Source organism: Lacerta agilis, chromosome 4 (assembly GCF_009819535.1).
Source record: "Lacerta agilis isolate rLacAgi1 chromosome 4, rLacAgi1.pri, whole genome shotgun sequence".
In the NCBI taxonomy this organism is placed as follows: domain Eukaryota; kingdom Metazoa; phylum Chordata; class Lepidosauria; order Squamata; family Lacertidae; genus Lacerta; species Lacerta agilis.
Window position 1 is genome coordinate 7,625,673 of NC_046315.1, and position 19,225 is coordinate 7,644,897.

Genomic DNA, 19,225 nt, shown 5'->3' on the forward strand with positions numbered 1-19,225 from the left:
TCACCAGTCTAGCTGCCACGTTCTGGATTAGTTGTAGTTTCCGGGTCACCTTCAAAAGTAGCCCCATGTAGAGCGCGTTGCAAGCGGGAGATAACTAGAGCATGCACCACTCTGGCGAGATAGTGCGGAAAGGGCTCTTGGTGATTGATTGATTGATTGATTGATTGATTGATTGATTGATTGATATTTTTATTACGGCCATTGGCCCATAGCGCACAATTTTGGCTGGGATGGCTAGGCGCTGCGTCTGCAGTCAGAGGCAGCAATGCTTTTGCAGATCCTTCCCCCCCACCCAAAGAAGCCACAGATATTATTATATGTGGTCCAACTCTGAGGGCCTTCTGGCGGTTCCCTCCCTGAGAGAAGTGAGGTTACAGGGAACCAGGCAGAGGGCCTTTTCGGTGGTGGCGCCCGCCCTGTGGAACGCCTTCCCATCAGATGTCAAGGAAATAAACAACTGTCTGACTTTTAGAAGACACCTGAAGGCAGCTCTGTTTAGGGAAGTTTTTAATGACTGGTGTTTTAATGAATTTTAAATCTTTTGTTGGAAGCCTCCCAGAGTGACTGGGGAGACCCAGTCAGATGGGCAGGGTTCAAATAAATTATTATTATTATTATTATTATTATTATTATTATTATTATTATTATTATTAAAATTTGTATACTGCCCTCCATCCGTAGATCTCAGGGTGGTTCACAACCCTGCAAGTTTAAAGAACACACACAAAATACATACAGTGGTACCCTGTGTTTCGCACGCGATCCGTATTGAAAACAATAACCAAACCGATACCTGCCCTCCTCCCGCCGTCCGCTTCAAACTTAGGGCCGAAAGCTTCAGCAAAAGGTTTTTCCTGGTGCCTTAAGCTAGACTAGAGAGCCCCAGGCGAGCCTCCCTGGGGGAAGAGCATTCCACAAACGGGGAGCCACCGTTGAAAAGGCCCTGCTCTCGTGCTGCCAGCCACTGGATCTCCCATGGAGGGGCTCGGGGGGGGGGGGGAGGGCCTCAGAGGATAATAATCGCAGGGTCTGGGCTGGTTCTTATGGGGTCTTTGAGGGTTTCCTGAGCTACATAAGGCTTTATAGGTAAAAATCAAAATTTGAATTGGGCCTCGAAACACCATAGAGGAGGCTGTGGTTCTGGGGTCATCATCTTGCTCCGACACACATGCACACGATTATACTTCTTGTTACTGAAAGAGAAAGGGGCTAAACCTCTACACGGGTCAAATCCATTCGTTGATTAAAGGGGGAAAGCAAATTGACAACTTCTCCTGCTGCAGCTACCAGTTTAGTGGCCCAGGGCGCCACCTAGTGGTTACGAAAGCGCTTACTCTTAATCCCTCTTGTCGGTTAGTTCGGTAGATTAATAAACTAAAGCTCTGGATCAGGGATGGTTGTCCTGACCAACGGCTGACTTGACCCATGGCCAGTAACTCTTGCGGCTGAGTGTCAAAATAGACGTCGTTAAAAGTGAACACGGCCCTTTTTAAAAAAGGAAATATTGGGTAGGGGTCATGAAAACCTTTTGGCAATATAGCAATAAGACTAGGGAATGATCATATATATATATATATTGATTGATTGATTGATCAATAGATATAGATACAGAAATATTTGAGGGGACTTGAGGGCCGCAATTTACTTTGGCTTCATGGCATCAGGCAGCTCATAAAGGTAAAGGGACCCCTGACCATTAGGTCCAGTCGTGTCCGACTCTGGGGTTGCGGCGCTCATCTCGCTTTACTGGCCGAGGGAGCTGGCGTACAGCTTCCGGGTCATGTGGCCAGCATGACAAAACCGCTTCTGGCGAACCAGAGCAGCGCAAGTAAACGCCGTTTACCTTCCCGCCAGAGGGGTACCTATTTATCTACTTGCACTTTGACGTGCTTTCAAACTGCTAGGTGGGCAGGAGCTGGGACCGAGCAACAGGAGCTCACCCCGTCGCGGGGATTCGAACCGCCGACCTTCTGATCGGCAAGCCGTAGGCTCTGTGGTTTAACCCACAGTGCCACCCGCATCTCAGTATAAGCCTCAATTAAATTGGAGAAGTTTCCTGTTTTAAAAACGAGTTTTGACGGATCTTAGGAGCCACAGAAGACCTCTTGGGGTCTAGATGCCATGGCGTAAGACCCCCGTTCCTTTTGTTTTAGAACTGTGAATTAAGGGCACGGTTTTCGGTGCTGCTTTGCTCCTGGTGTTACTGTATGAGAAGTAATAATAATAATATTTATTTATTTATTTATTTATTTATTTATTTATACCTCACCCATCCGGTTGGCTTTCCCCAGCCACTCTGGGCAGCTCCCAACAGATTAAAAACAGAATAAAACATCAAACATTAAAAACTTCCCTGAAGAGGGCTGCCTTCAGATGTCTTCTAAAAGTCAGATAATTGCTTATTTTCTTGACATCGGAAGGGAGGGCGTTCCACAGGGCAGGTGCCACCACCGAGAAGGCCCTCTGCCTGGTTCCCTGTAGCCTCATTTCTCGCAGGGAGGGATCCGCCAGAAGGCCCTCGGAGCTGGACCTCAGTGTCCAGGCTGAACGATGGAGGTGGAAATGCTCCTTCAGGTAACTGGACCGAGGCCATTTAGGGCTTTCAAGGTCAGCACCAACACTTTGAATTGTGCCCAAAAACGTACTGGGAGCCAGTGTAGATCTTTCAGGACCAGTGCTATGTGGTCTTGGCGGCCACTCACCAGTCACCAGTCTAGCTGCCGCATTCTGGATTAGTTGCAGTTTCCGAGTCACCTTCAAAGGTAGCCCCACAGAGAGCGCATTGCAGTAGTCCAAGCGGGAGATAACCAGGGCATGCCCCACTCTGGAGAGACAGTCTGCGGGCAGGGAGGGTCTCATCCTGCGTACCAGATGGAGCTGGTAGACAGCTGCCCTGGGCGCAGAAGAAGGCTTTTTGTTTTAACTGCCAGGTTGTTAAAGTTCCCTTATGCTTGCAGGGGCCAGGTAGCCAAATCCAGATGAGGATTGTAGTGGAAACATTTAGAAGCCACCAGGGGGATGAAGGATGCTCTCTGATGACAGAGTTTTATGCATTTTTATTTTTTGGCCTATTTATGTTATTACGCCCCCTTTGTACGTGTTTATATCGCTGCCATGCTTCCATTATCATATCTGTTGCCTTGCGTCGCCGAGAGAACCGGCTTCATTCCTGCTACGTAATAAATGTCTCAAACGTATCTGAAACCAGAACTCTGCACCCCCACATTGAGAGAGAGAAACTATTATTTTTAATTATTGCGTCAAGAGCCAACTGCATCCTTGTCTCCTCTTTTTCCCTCTTCCAGTCTCCGGACGAATACTATCTAATCTGGATAACCGCCGACCTCGTTTCGTTCGTCGTAATCGTAGGAGTTTTTATATTCCAGAAGTAAGTAGCTGCCGGCAGTGGTTTTGCAGAGATAATTCTTCGCCCCCCGCAAACAAACAACAACAACAACAAACCCATGTCTGAAAAGGCAACTTTAAGGGCAGTGGAATCTTTTCAACAACCCTTTAGAAGTTGGCCCAGTTCCTACAATACAGGAGCAATGTGGCTGGTGCTCCTTGGAGGTGCCACCCTGTGCCACCCTAGTCCTGTAAGCAGATCGAGAGTTCAGGGGTTGACTGGGGAGGGACCGCATCCGTGTTGAGACGTCGTCGCAGGGAGAAATTCCCAGGGCCTTTTCTCCTCCTGCTCAATTCTTACATCTCCAGGTTGGTAGGGTAGAGAGGCACAAAGGAAGTGGGCACCACGCCACATCTGTAACCAAGACGCCACCCGAAAATGTCGAGGGAGGGAGGTGGCATGCACCACCTCTGAGATGTTTTGCTTGAAAAGGCCCTCATTTCTGAATCTCCCCCACATGTAGAAAGCTAGCACGCCAGGCTTCTCAGCCCACTCCCTCTTCCCTGACACACCAGTTTTCTACATGCAGGGATTTTAGTTGTTATTATTTCACGTGCTATCTGCATCGTGCCACACCTTCATTGCTGAGGTGATCCAGCAGGAGCGAAACCACGTGCCTCTCTAAATCAATCTTTTGGGATGGGCCGTCCTGGGCTCTGGAGTGAGATTTAGACGGAGGCCAAGGTATCCCCCAAATTAGTTGTAGTGAGTTCACGGCTGAGCGAGGGGGTCATGAATAACACAGGATTATTTAGCATGATGCCTGGCACTCTGTTGTATCCCTACGTAATTCTTGGGGCCTGGGACGTACAGCAAGCCTGTAAAAGATGCCACGTTGAAGCAGGGGCGTTCCTAGCCCCTTGGCTGCCCGGGGCGGGAAGCCAAGAGGCACCCCTGGGGGGCAGGGGCATCGCGGCGCGTGCGTGCGTCATGACGTCATGACGCACGCACGCGCAGCGACGCCCTGCCCCCAGGGTATGCCGGGCGGCCGCTTCGGGAGCCTCGGCGGGCTGCAAAGAGCCCCGAAGCCGCTGCCGTAGCACAAAGGGGTGCCAGGCTGCGGCTTCAGGGCTCTTTGCAGCCCGCCGAGGCTCCCGAAGCGGCGGCCCGGCATACCCCGAGGGCGGGGCATCGCTGCGTGTGCGTCATGACGCACGCACCCTCGGCGACGCCCCACCCTCGGGGATGCTGGGCCGCCGCTTCGGGAGCCTCATCCATGCAGCACTGCTGCTCCCGGGGTGACGGAGGGAGCGGCGGCGCGTGGGAGTGGTGGGAGGGGCCGCCGCTTGTCACCCCACGCACCGCCGCTCCCTCCGTCACCCCGGGAGCAGCAGCACCGCACACACCCGCCTAGGGGCAGCACGAGGGGCGGACCGCCCCCACCCTACGACGCCCCTGCGTTGAAGTCCCGGGCATGTAGTCAGGAGAACTCAGAGGCGAGAAAATACAATGCCAGGATGAGGGCTCTGGTCAGCTGCTGGTTTACTTGGAGGTAGACTTTAGAAAGGCTCTAAAGAACAGTACCTCAATCCGGGCACCTTAAAATAACCCACTGCCAGGGTTTGTTTGTTTGTTTTTGCTGCAAATTAAGCTTTCTCCACTTCCACAGCAGTGGGGCGGATTTGGCCCGGCGGGTTTCTAGCTGCTAATCCTTAGCCTGAAAATCCAGCGTAGAAGTAACATCACTAGAGAAACAAAGATTCACAGAATTTTTTAAAAAAATCCTTCCAATAGCACCTTAGAGACCAACTAAGTTTGTTATTGGTATGAGCTTTTGTGTGCATGCACGAAACTTAGTTGTTCTCTAAGGTGCTACTGGAAGCGATTTTTTAAAAAAAATTGTTTCAACTATGGCAGACCAACACGGCTACCTACCTGTAACTAAAGATTCACAGAGTGAGGGCAAGGAGGAAAGATAGGCAAAATTTGTAGATGCTTCAAAAGAAGAGAGGGCAGCCATTCTTCCACCTTCCCATCTAGCTGTTCCAGGCGAATTCCAAGAGAGGATCCGAGGGCAGTTTGCGGCCGAGGGAGCTGACTAGAATCCTCTCCCACAACCCTTCTTCTCGAGCAAAGTTTGGGCAAGCAATATTCACGCAGGGTGCCCTAGTTCAGGGGTGGGGAAGGGCCCCCCGGGTGTTTTTTGGACCCCAAGCTGGCAACGCGGTCAGTCGGAGTACAGCAACATCTGAAGGGACGCAGGTATCCAACACACTTGTCACCTGGGGTTGGGGTAGAAAGTCTTCTCCCAACTTTTTGCAGCTAGTTGGATGAGAGGGGATTGGCCCCCCCGAGACCCAATGGTACGGATTCTGAGTCTTCCACATCAGCAGTTAAATCTCTTTTGTCCTGACTCTGCATTGGTAGCCTTGCTCCCCGGGGAGGAATGATGGACTCGAAGGAGGTGTCTCCTGCCTCCATGGTTTATTTTCTTGCTGCTCTGACCTTTTTGCATGTTCCTCCTCTCTCTCTCTCTCTCTTTCTCTCTCTCTCTTTCTCTCTCGCTCTCTCTGCTGCTGCATTCTGGCATCTTTACAGCTATCACATAATCAGGTAATTTCTGATGCCTTCTTCCTCATCCCACCTTTCGTCTGTTTCCTTCCTTCCTTCCTTCCTTCCTTCCTTCCTTCCTTCTTTCCTTCCTTCCCACCTCCCTCCCCCCCCCCCAAAGCACCACTGCAAAATTGGGTTAAAATGTAGGGTCGTTTCCAGAAGACCGTTGAAAACCCTCTAGAAGTTAAAAGTAAAAAAAGAAAGAAAGAAAGCTCACGAAACGTACTTGGCGGGGATTTTTCCGCACGCAGAACTGGGATCTGAGTGCATCCGGCAGCTTCGGTTTGCAAAACTCCCAAGCGTCCCTTACGATGGCAACCCCTGAAATGTGTCCCATTTGTTTATTTAATGCATGTATAAAAAAATAATAGAATCATAGAGTGGGAAGGGACCCCTGGGGGTCATCTAGTCCAACCCCCTGAAATGCAGGAATCTCGACGAAAGCATCCATGGCAGGGGGCCATCCAACCTCTGCTTACAAACCTGCAAGGAAGGGAGAGTCCGCCACCGTTTCCGAGGGAGGCCGTATATTCCACCTTTTCCCCCCACGGATCTCAAGGTGGTTCCCCCCCCCAGCCTCCTCATTTAATCCCAACAACGGCCCTGTGAGGTAGGTTAGGCTGAGAGGCAGCGACTGGCCCAAGGTCGCACCCAGCGAGCTTCCTCCTGGCCGAGTGGGGATTCGAACTCATGTCTCTCCTCTGTTCTGCCTCTTCAGTTGGAGGCAGCAACGCTTCTGAATCCCAGTTGCCGGAAACCGCAGGAGGGGAGAGTCGCTCATGTGTTCGAATCCAGCCTGCAGGGTTTCCTACAGTCACCTGGCTGGCAACTGAGAACAGGACTAAACTGGCCATTGGCCAGATCCAGCAAGCTCTACTCAGCTTCTTACTCACCAAGCCTTTACACACAAAACCACATTGAAAACTGGCTGTACAGATTGGCCTTGTAACTCAGCCTCCTCCATCTGCACCGCCGGCCGTCAGGCATGATGGGAGTTGTAGTCCAAAAATCTGGAAAGGCACCAGAGGCTTGCTTTAACCCCTCGTGTGCCTGAACCGTGAGCAGCCAAGATTTTTCCTCTCGGCCACATGCTGTTGAAATGGAGGCTGCCCCCATGTCCGCAACCCATTCTCATTTTTTTTCAATTGGCCCCCAAGGTCATTTTTCTTCTCTTCTGGTAAGCATTTGAAACCTGCCCCCCCACCCCATTTTTGCAGCCAAGCCCCGATTCCTCGTTTTCGTTGTATACCCAAGCGTTCCACCTCCACACATTATCTTCCAGCAACGTTTGGTTGTGTCACGGAGAACCATTCTCATCGGTCTGTCTCTGCCTTTCCCATTTTTTTTTTAAAAAACAAAAGATTTCTTTTCTTAAGATATAGTTTCTGTGCATTATCAGTGTTTCCATGCAATAACCGAAGCGGTCGTAGGCGTGAGCGGGATTCAAATCCGCTCCCTCGGCTTTCCTCCGCTCTGCATTCTGTATTGGAAGACAGCCTGAAAGCGATGTGTAGATCCGCCATGTGGGATCTTGCTTCGGGGCGCAAGGGGGAAGGTTGCAGGTTCCACTTGATCCATGTTGTGCATGTATTATCTCGAGATGGGTTCTGAACTTTCTGGGGTTCCCCCCCCACTTCTCCCCCCTTTTTTCTGCAAGGAACAGCTTTTCCATGTGCTGAAGGCGCACAGCGAGTGTGCGGCATTATTTTTAGTTTGTAAAATTATGCTTGGCTTGGAGAAAACAGATAGAGGAAGCTTTCCTCCCTCTCTCGAACTCGTGGCCCTCCGGCAAAGCTGAGCATTCTGGAAACGGGTGAAAGAAAGCGCACCTTCCTGCAGCGGAGATTTAAAAACTGTGGGACTCACTTCCACAGGAGGAATCAGTAGCGAACAACCCAGATGGATTTAAAAAGGATTAGCTGAATTCACAGAGGAGAGGGCTATCGGTGGCTGTGATGAGATGCTGCGCTCTGTCAGAGGTGGTAATGCGCCAGAATCTCAGCTGCTGGAAACCGCAGGCCGTAAAAAAACCCTCAAAGCAAACCTCAAAGTGGTTGCGAGAAGATAAAGCCATAATATCGAGAAAATGGCACAGCCCTGCTGTTAATACTGAATCGGATTAAAATCACCCTGGCTTCCCAAGAATCTGGTTGGGCTTGTCCGAACAAAAATGTTTTTAGCAGGTGACGAAAAGAGTGCAGAGAAGGTGCCTGCTTGATATCAATAGGCAGGGAGTTCCAAAGTTTAGTTCCTGCCACACTAAATGGTTGAGATCTCACCAGTGCAGAACAGGTATTTTGTGGCGCCTGCAGTAGTGCCAATTCTGCCGTGGTGTAAAGGTAGAGGACCCCCGGACGGTCAAGTCCAGTCAAAGGCGACTATGGGGTTGCGGCGCTCATCTTGCTTTCAGGCCGAGGGAGCCGGCGTTTGTCCACAGGCAGCTTTCCGGGTCATGTGGCCAGCAGGACTAAACTGCTTCTTGCGCAACGGAAACCAGAGCGCAGGGAAACGCCATTTACCTTCCCGTCGCAGTGGTACCTATTTATCTACTTGCACTGGTGTGCTTTTGAACTGCTAGGTTGGCAGGAGCTGGGACAGAGCAACGGGAGCTCGGCCCTTCGCGGGGATTCGAACCACTGACCGCCCGATCGGCAAGCCCAAGAGGCTCAGTGCTTTAGACCACAGCGCCACCCGCCTCCCATAAGGCAATCTCGTTGGTGGGGAGAGTTGTTTTCGCGCTCGAATCCTGCTCCCCGGTTTCCCCAGACATCTGGTCGGCCACTGGGAGAAGAGAGTGCAAATCTCTTCTTCTTTGGCCGGGAACAGCAGCGGTCGCAGGACCAGGGAGCTAGGAGAAGCGTTTTGGCTGTCATCCTCCTCCGTCACTCATCCCGGCTGCTTCCGCACACGTCCCGTGCTTTTATCAGCTCAGCACCCCCTCCTCCTTTCCTGACCCTCTCTCTTTCCTCCCCTTTTACGAAGAGCAACTCGCTTTGGCTTTTCGAGGGGCGCATTTGGCGCAGGAGGGGTGGGGGTGGGAAAATTGGCGTCTTTGCACAAGCAAGCCGGCGCACCGCGGCAATGGTTTGGGGTGGCGGGTAGGGGAGAGGGCGTGTGTATTTGGCCTAACCCCAAAATTGCTTGCGGGCTTCTCATCCTAGAAGCACCGCTGCCCATTCTCCCAGCAAGAGGGCCTTTTGGTTCAAGGGTCTCCTTGGGGTGGGGATAGCAGCAGGGGGCTGGGTACACATGGAGCAGAATGCAGACTCCCTTATTTTTTTATTGATTTGGCAGCAGACCTGATGTTAGCACACAGGCCTGTCAAAATCGCATCCATTTTGGTGGTCCTGGGTGGGTTATTTAAATGACCACTGGGAGGTGCAACGGAGACGAAATTTGGGTGGTGTGTGGCTGCTTTGTTTGTGGTTTTGGTGTTCGTACTTAATCTTACATATGTATTTGATCGTGTGTGTTTGTGTGTGTGTGTATAATGGAGGCACTTTCAAAAACTGCAGATGACAAACACAAGCTTAAGTGAGGCTCCCCCTTTATATGTGTGTAATTTTATTTTATTAGAATCATAGAATCATAGAGTTGGAAGAGACCAACTCTAAATCAAATCAATTAATTTGATTTAACACACACACACACAAACAATCTGATTGATTAATCAATCAATCACTCAGGGGCACCTTTTTTAGATGGCTGTAAAGGTAAAGGGACCCCTGACCGTTAGGTCCAGTCGCAGACAACTCTGGGGTTGCGACACTCATCTCGCTTTACTGGCCAAGGCAGCCGGCCATTGTCCACAGACAGCTCCCGGGTCATGTGGCCAGCATGACTAAGCCGCTTCTGGCGAACCAGAGCAGCGCACGGAAACACCGTTCACCTTCCTGCCGGAGCGGTACCTATTTATCTACTTGCACTTTGACGTCCTTTCGAACTGCTAGGTGGGCAGGAGCTGGGACCGAGCAACGGGAGCTCACCCCGTCACGGGGATTCGAACCGCCGACCTTCTGATCGGCAAGCCCTAGGTTCTGTGGTTTAGACCACAGCACCACCCACTTAATTTTAAATAAATGAATCGTTTTTTAAACATCACAGATCCAGCCCAAGGTTTTGCAAAGTCGCTGCCTTAAGTGGGAATGTGAGAAGCCCAGGGCTCTTACACCTTGTGTCAGACTCAAAAGATTGGTAACTGGAAAATTCAGACTCATACCGACTCCTGTTTCCCTTGGTCGGATTAAGTTGCCTGTGCCTGTTTTGCTTACCATCACCCCTCCCAGTAGATCTGAGATCGAATCCTGCTCGGCGCACCTTTTTATTTTTTTATTTTTTTTGTTTTGCTGGAGGGGGGCGTGTTGTTGGTCATTGAGCAGCTCCCTCCATTTGCAATACTTTTGCTAACCTCCGGTCCTTTCTCATATTTCCATTGGAAGCATGCTGCGGCCCCTCCCACTAACTCTCCCCCCCCCTCCAATTTGAGAGGAGCCCAGCCGCTGAATCTCTGCTCGGCTCAGCAGAAAAAGGCCCATTCTCATGTTGCCACCCTCCGTACCCCTCGTGTAGGGGCCACATGAAGAAGGACCCCAAAGGATGACCTCGGGGTCTGGGTCAGTTCCTATGCAGAGAGACAGTCCTTGAGGCATGGCAGTCCTGCGCTCTTTAACGGGCGGGAGTTCATCAGTTTTACTGGATCAGTTAAACTAAATAGCTTTAATTGGTTTTTCAATAATTGTGCCATTAATGGTTGCTGTTTTCGATTTCATTGAGTTATTATCTTAGTTATATTGCATTATTATTTATCAGTTCCCTGCTTGTGGAACCCAGGGAGATTCGCCTGGTGCCTTCATTATATATTTTTTAGGCGCCAGGCGAAAACGTTCCTCTTCAACCAGGCCTTGGGCTGATTCGTATTCTGTAGCCTTTTAAACGTGTCTGTGGGAAGGTGGGGGAGGCCGTTGTCTTTCTGTTTTGTTTTATGATTATCTACTTGTTTTTATTCTGTGTTTTATTCTGTGAGCCGCCCTGAGACCGTCAGGTCGGCTTGCAGAGTTTCAAAACAGAAGGAAATGAGTTCTCTGTCGCTGAGCTAGGAATCCTTTCCTCGTGAGCTAAGAGCCTGTGGATTGTGGGCTCCTTACCTGGAAACCTGGTCGGGCGCATGGAAAAGTTCGGTTCCTGACGTTCTCCTTGCCCATTTCAGGTGGCGAATGGGCAGCATCCACACCTACAACCCCGAGCAGATCATGCTCAGCGCCGCTGTCCGCAGGTCCAGCCGGGATGTCAACATCATGAAGGAGAAACTCATCTTCTCAGGTGAGGCTGGATTTCACGCGGCTATAACTTGATCTGCAGCAGAGAAGTAACTTCTTGTGGGGTTGTCTTGCTCTTCTTTGGGTCTTAAATTGACAAAGGACAGCTGGACATATAAAGGGCCCCATTACCTTCAGTAGCTGAGGGCCTCATCGAACCTAAATCCAGCCCTGCAACTCCTGCAGCCAAGCTGGTGCCAAACTTCTTGCTCTGCTTTCCTTTGGACCACATCAGCGAGGCTGAGGGGGGTGGTATTGTCGTCTGGGCAGCCCAAGACCTCCAGACACACTGCCCAGGCTCATACCCCAGGGAAGTCACTTCGGTGCTGCTAATGCAGTGGTTAGACTTCACCCCCGGAGGCACACTCCATTGTCTCTTGGGACAGACAGAGGCCAGCATCAACAGCACTCCACCCTTTTACTCCAAGGTGGTGTACCTCGTTCTCCCCCGTCTCATTTGATCCCCGCAACGACCCTGCGAGGCAGTGACTGGCCCAAGGTCGCCCAGTGAGCTGCACGGCCGTAGGGGGATTTGAACCCTGGTCTCCCTGGTCCTAGCCTGACACTCTAACCCAGGGGTCCCCAAACTAAGGCCCGGGGGACGAATGCGGCCCAATCGCCTTCTAAATGCAGCCCGCAGACAGTCTGGGAATCAGCGTGTTTTTACATGAGTAGAATGTGTCCTTTTATTTAAAATGCATCTCTGGGTTATTTGTGGGGCCTGCCTGGTGTTTTTACATGAGTAGAATGTGTCCTTTTATTTAAAATGCATCTCTGGGTTATTTGTGGGGCCTGCCTGGTGTTTTCACATGAGTAGAATGTGTCCTTTTATTTAAAATACATCTCTGGGTTATTTGTGGGGCACAGGAATTCATTCATTTCCCCCCCCCCAAATATAGCCCAGCCCCCCACAAGGTCTGAGGGACAGTTGAGGCCCCCTGCTGAAAAAGTTTGCTGACCCCCCCTGCTCTAACCACTACACCGCAGCATCTATTAAGACCCTCCCCCCTCCGCCTTCTAACACCCCGCACTTCAATGGTCTCTCTTTCCTCCTCAGAAATCAACAGCGGCCTCGAGACGACGGACGAGCTTTCGCTGTGCTCGGAGAACGGCTACGCCAATGAGGTCGTCACCCCGCTGGACCACCGAGAAGTGAAGCTTCGTATCAACTGAGGGGGCAGCGGAGAAGCGGCTGGGGGACTCCGGAACCTCCCCGCGCTTCCTTGGTCCTTGTGTGGACTGCCTGGGACTATTAATGCAACGGACTTCGTGAGGGTGGCCTGGTGCCTCTCTGGAAACTGAAGCTGGACTGGGTTTCTTTGGGGTTTTTTTTGTTGTTGTTGTAAATATCCCCCCTTTTTTGTGACCCCTTTTCTTGCCCATCACGGGATTGGGGGGGCGGGGGGGGGCAGGATCAGGCATGTTTGCGAGGAGCGATCTGGCGATGGGACCCACCTGGCTGGGCCGCCCATTAGACTAGAAGATAGCCTTCAAAGGTGTCGCCGGACTACAAGTCCCATCACCCAGGACCATGCATGGCTACAGCTGATGGGAGTTGTAGTCCAACACCATGCAGGGTCATGTGACGGAAGGAACCCCGCTGTCTTTCTCTCCTCTCCTTGGTGCAGCGATTGTTAGCTGAACTTATTTAAAGATGTATGTTGTGACGCCTTTGCGAAGCGTGGTTATTATCCATATTTTTTTATGGATTTGAAATCTTCTGCCCATCTAGACAACATTCCAAGGACGCGTTGCAGGTGGGCAAAGGTGCTTGGGGTGAGAAGCAGGGCTTGTGAGGGGCGCTGGGGGGGCCACATAGAGAGCCCTGGAGGGCCAATATCAATGCGTTTGAGGTTTCCCAATCCTGATTTGCAGGTAGGTTGCTGTGCAGAGCAAGAAAAGCTGCAAGCACGAAGAAGGGAGACATTAGCTGGAAATATTTTACAAGCCTGAACATGGAACGGCTTTGATCTTCCTGCTTTCTCAGTGGAGGCAAGAGGGAGAAGTGTGCATGGCAAAAAGCAGTTGTGGGGTGAACAGTGGGTGGCCCCACTGAAGGCTGTGCTGAGAATAAAGGCTGCAAGCAGTACATCTATATATATATAAATGTTCCCATTGTGTGCACGGTGGACACCGATGTTCTCCGTAACCGCTGGAGCAAAGCGCATCAAATTAGTACAAAGTGTAACATGACCATCAAGGAAGGATCTGGCATCATAAAAATTAAAAAAACCACACCTGTCATGCCTTAAATATAGAATAAAGGCAAAAAAAAAATTGGCGCACGCATTAGACATCACCAGAAAAACAGCGCCCTCTAGCGACGGCTATACTGGTACTGCAGGTACAAAAACTAGACCTTGGCTCCACAATTTGATGTCATACCTGGTACTGCAGCTAATACAGCTTCCCCCTGGCAGAGCTCCGTCGGCCATTTGCAATATCACAAACTGGTAATTGAAAAGGGGGGGGGCGAAAATAGGGTAATTGAAAATGGGGGGTGCCGCAAAGAGGATAATTGAAAACGGGGGCGAAAATAGGGTAATTGAAAACGGGGGGTGCTAAAAAGAGGGTAATTGAAAAGGGGGGCCAAAAAGAGGGTAATTGAAAAGGGGGGCCAAAAAGAGGGTAATTGAAAAGGGGGGCCAAAAGAGGGTAATTGAAAACGGGGAGGTGCCGCAAACTAAATCAATACAATCATTTAAAAAAACCCACAGCAACGCACGGCCGGGTCAGCTAGTCCCACATATAGGAGCAAATCTCTGTTCCTGGATCTCTCTCTAGGGAGACCGAGTCAAGATGCAATGCAAGGCTGATGCATTGTTTCTTAAAACAGGGGGGGTTCTCCAGATGTTTGCTGGACTTACAAACCCCAGCAGATTTATTTTCATTCCCCAAGGTTTATGTACCGCTAGATTCTCATAAAACATCAAAATGGTTTCCAGAAGCAAAAAAAAGAGGGACAGAATGACCGGTTAAAAACAGCTCTTTAAAACAGTCCGCAAATAAATAAATTCAGCACACCGGGTTAAAACACCTATCGACATTTTACATGTCTTGCTAGGCTTTCCTAAACAAAAAAATGTTTTCAGTGGGGTGTCAAAAGGAGTGCAGTGGTACCTTGGTTCTCAATCCGTTCCGGAAGTCCGTTCCAAAACCAAAGCGTTCCAAAACTGAGGCACGCTTTCCCATAGAAAGTAATGCAAAATGGATTAATCAGTTCCAGACTTTTAAAAACAACCCCTAAAACAGCAATTTAACATGAATTTTACTATCTAACGAGACCATTGATCCATAAAAATGAAAGCGATAAACAATGTACTGCAGTCACACAATCAATCCATCAGTAGCTGAACTGGGTTCACAAAAACAAAACAAAAAGAGCCGCGAAAACAAAAACGCAAAATGAATAGCAAAAACAGACAGACCTCGGCGTAACACTCAAAACAGAAGTATAACACTCAAAACGGAGCACTTCGGCTTCCGAAAAATAGTTTGCAAACCGGAACACTTACTTCCGGGTTTGCAGTGTTTGGGTTCCAAGTTGTTTGAGTACCAAGGCGTTTGAGAACCAAGGTGCCACTGTACATTGAACGTACTGATGTTAACAGGCAGGGAGTTCCAAGTGCGAGTCCTGCCATACTAAAATATTGATTTCTTACAAGAATGAAATATTATTTGGCATCTTTAATGGTGTAAGTTCTGCAGATTGAATGTGCACATACAGGTAAGGAGATCCTACGAGGAAACGGGTTCCAAGCTGTTCAAGGCGTTAGTCCAGGCGTAGGCAAACCCGGCCCTCCAGCTGTTTTGGGACTATCCCATCATCCCTAGCTAACAGGACCAGCAGTCAGGGATGATGGGAGTTGTAGTCCCAAAACATCTGGAGGGCAGAGTTTGCCTATGCCTTGAACTTGGCTCAAGAAATGCAGGTCTCTGAACAGAGATGTTATATGCAGACAGGGGAACCTCAGCCCTCCGCCTTGTCAGCAATTATGCTGCAGCATTCTGCAGTAACTGCAGCTTCTGGATCAAGCTCAAGGAAGCCGCACATCAAGTGCATTGTAGTATTCTCGAACCAATGAATTCAAATTGCCAGAAAGATTCCGACTGAATGTTAGGAGTAACTTTCTGGCGGTGAAATCTGTTTGGCGGTCTCCCACGGAAGGTGGTGGACTCGCCTTCCTTAGAGGATTTCAAGCAGAGGTTGGGTGGGCCATCTGTCAGGAATTATTGAGCTGTGATTCCTGCATTGCACGGGGTTGGAATAGATGACCCCCCGGGGTCCCTTCCTATTCTGCAATGCTATGATTGTGCGATTCCAACCTTGAAGTAACCAATGCACAAACTGCTGTGTCCAAGCTCCCGTCGATCCAGAAACCCGTCTTGGGAGGGGAATGATTTTTATTGAATCTGCACGAAATCAAAATGCATATGGTAATGGGGACTAGCTCAGCAAATGTACATTGTACACATAGAACTGCGCTCTACGTGGGGCTACCATTGAAGGTAGCTAGACTCGTGACTGGGAGCGGCCGCTGAGACCACATAACACCGGTCCTGAAAGACCTACATTGGCTCCCAGTACATTTCCGGGCACAATTCAAAGTGTTGGTGCTGACCTTTAAAGCCCTAAACTGCCTTGGTCCAGTATATCTGAAGGAGCGTCTCCACCCCCATCATCCACCCCAGACACTCAGATCCAGCTCTGAGGGCCTTCTGGCGGTTCCCTCCCTGCGAGAAGCTAAGTTACAGGGAACCAGGCGGAGGGCCTTCTCGGTAGTGGCACCTGCCCTACGGAACGCCCTCCCACTGGATGTCAAAGAGAAAAACAGCTACCAGACTTCTAGAAGACGCCTGAAGGCAGCCCTGTTTAGGGAAGCTTTTAAAATTTGATGAATCGTTGTATTTTAATATTCTGCTGGAAGCTGCCTAGAGTGGCTGGGGAAACCGAGCCTGATGGGCGGGGTATAAATAAATTATTATTATTATTATTATTATTATTATTATTATTACACGCACGTCTCGCTACCCGAACCCAATACGTTCTCAGGAAATGGTTCGTTGGGTGAGCTTTTGCACAACGAGTCAACGATCTCCATTGATCCCTATTGGGAAATCTCTACAATGTGTTCCTAACTACGGAATTTTGACCCCAAAATGTCAACAACAGCAACATAGAATTGTAGAGCTGGAAGAAGCAGGAGGTTTTGCAAAAAGGGTTTGCAAAGGGCAAATATGGAATGCAAAGTGCTCACTTCTTGTAAGGATTACAGTCCTAGCCATGCGCTCAACAGACACACAGAGAACACAGGAATCTGCATGGCTAAGGATGCAGGGCAAGCCTGCTGGGTCAGCCCAGCGGCCCAGCTCAGCATTGCCTACACTAACTGCCAGCATCTCTTCACGGCTGCCGAAAAGGAGCCTTCCCTGGAGATGCCGGCATTGAACCTGGCGCCTTCTACTTAGCTCATTCGGAAGAGCACGAGACTCTGAGCCCCAGGGTCGTGAGTTCGAGCCCCACATTGAGCAAAAGATCCAGGCATTGCAGAGGGTTGGGCCAGATGACCCTCGGGGTCCCTCCCATCTCCGTGACACTATGATTCCCTACATGCAAAATTGATGTTCTACCACCAAGCTGAGACCCTTTCCCGTATTAGTGCCAGCTATTCTAGAACGGCTATAAAGCTGAGCGTCGTCTGCAGGGTCTCGGGTTCAAATCCCCGCTTAGCTTTCCCTAAGTGGCTCAGGGAGGTGGACCAGGGGCTGCAGATATCGGGAACCCTGTGTCACCGGAGCCACTAGGCAGCAGCAGGCTTATGCTGAAACTTCTCCTTTTCCGTGCAAATTTGCCATGCTCTTGCTCAAATGATGCTCTTCCTCTGGGCCACAACCGTGTTTCCAGATGGGCCGCTGACTCTTAAGCTCTCCCCTGGGTGAACTCTCCCTCTGCATCCTCACACCCTCCCTTCTGCAGAGGCGACAGGGAGATCCCCCCTGCCTGAGCCCTCACTTGGCAGCTGCAGCTAATGCCAAGCAGATCCTCGGGGCGGATCATAATTGCCAGGAACAAAGCCGAACCCACTCGTCTGTTGCTTTGTGGCTTGGAGGGCTGGAGGGTTTTCATTTGTCTTGGGCAAGCGCAAAAGCAAAGGGAGTGTCCTATTTTATTTTTCGTTTTATTTTTGCCGGCCAGTTTACATCAGTCAAGGGGTGCAAGAACCAAGCCGCGATGCTCTTTGGTCCAAAGCCTTTGGAGGAACATACACCTGAGCCATTATCCTTCCATTCCAGGTGACGGAGCTCCACCAGACAGGTGAGAAAGACCTTCCCAAACAAAGGGGACGGTGCCTATAAGCAAAGAGATCGGGCGAGGGAGGGGGTGTAGGAATCTGAGTGTTGTCTGCACTGACGGACAGCAGCTGCCTGGGGTTTCAGGCAAGGGGTTCTCCCAGCCCTACCTGGGGATTGGAGGGGGCGCAAAGCAGACACTCTACCCCCGAGATGTGGTCTTTTCCCATATTGGATCAAGCTGCTCCACTGGGGTGGGTATATAGCTGAATGTCATCTGCAAGGTCTTGAGTTCGAATCCCCACTTCGCCTTTCCTAGGAAGTTTTAAGGCAACCTGCTGGGTCTGAGCTGCAGAGGTGAAATGGGAGCTACCCAAGGAATGCTTTCTTGAGCTCCTGGGGTCAAGGGTAGGATACTAAAGCCTGGGCTAAAATATATTTCAATTTCTATTAATTTTATTATTACATTTATACAGACTATTTTACTCTTTGGTGTAGGTTTTTTGTCGTTCACCGAATCTACTCTCTGGCAGGTTTTACCTGTCTGGCAGAGTGTCTCTCACCTCTTTTCCTAGGAAACCGTGTTGTGTGCCTTGACACTTTGCAGTTCCCAAATGATTTAACGTTTTCAGAAGCAAGACACGCAATGGTGAACGTGCAGGCAAATTTATGTCTGAATGCAAAAGCCTACACAGGAAATGGGACAATGGCACAATGGGAAACCAAGGGTTTGAACTTTCTTTGGGGAATCATGCTTTTGTTGTTGTTCAGTCGTTCAGTCGTGTCTGACTCTTTGTGACCCCATGGACCAGAGCACGCCAGGCACCCCTATCCTTTCCTGCCTCCTGCAGTTTGGCCAAACTCATGCCAGTCGCTTCGAGAACGCTGTCCAACCATCTCATCCTCTCTCGTCCCCTTCTCCTTGTGCCCTCCATCTTTCCCAACATCAGGGTCTTTTCCAGGGAGTCTTCTCTTCTCATGAGGTGGCCAAAGTATTGGAGCCTCAACTTCAGGATCTGTCCTTCCAGTGAGCACTCAGGCCTGATTTCTTTAAGGATGGATAAGTTTGATCTTCTTGCAGTCCATGGGACTCTCAAGAGTCTCCTCCAGCACCATAATTCAAAAGCATCAATTCTTCGGCGATCAGCCTTCTTTATGCTCCAGCTCTCACTTCCATACATTACTACTAGGAAAACCATAGTTTTAACTATACGGACCTTTGTCGGCAAGGTGATGTCTCTGCTTTTTAAGGTTTGTCATTGCTTTCCTCCCAAGAAACAGGCGTCTTTTAATTTCATGACTGCTGTCACCATCTGCAGTGATCATGGAGCCCAAGAAAGTGAAATCTCTCACTTCCTCCATTTCTTCCCCTTCTATTTGCCAGGAGGTGATGGGACCAGTGGTGAATCATGCTACTAGTCCTCAATGAAATATCCAGCTCTTCTTTTCTTTCTTAGTGTTTGAACTCAGGAGATGGAAGGTGGGGGGGGCATTCTGGATCGAGGGAAGAAAGAATGTTCTCTTGTCCATGGTATAAATTCTGCTCGGATCTCGCCAGCTATAAGGCTCATTGGAGAGCAAATGAAACAATGATAACGGGGGGGGGGGGACACGGGTGGCGCTGTGGTCTAAACCACTGAGGCTCTTGGGCTTGCCGATC

General features: G+C 50.0%; 1 protein-coding gene across 1 annotated transcript in view; it reads left to right on the top strand.

The window, feature by feature from the left end:
- The window catches only part of GDPD5 (glycerophosphodiester phosphodiesterase domain containing 5), a 152,324-nt gene extending 139,659 nt beyond the window's left edge, over positions 1-12,665 (top strand). The window contains exons 14-16 of the mRNA XM_033145979.1: positions 3,306-3,388; positions 11,166-11,278; positions 12,332-12,665. Of these exons, the coding sequence (XP_033001870.1) occupies positions 3,306-3,388; positions 11,166-11,278; positions 12,332-12,447 (312 nt within the window). The 3' untranslated portion in view covers positions 12,448-12,665. The remainder of the gene's footprint in view (positions 1-3,305; positions 3,389-11,165; positions 11,279-12,331) is intronic.
- The last annotated feature ends 6,560 nt before the right edge of the window (positions 12,666-19,225 follow it).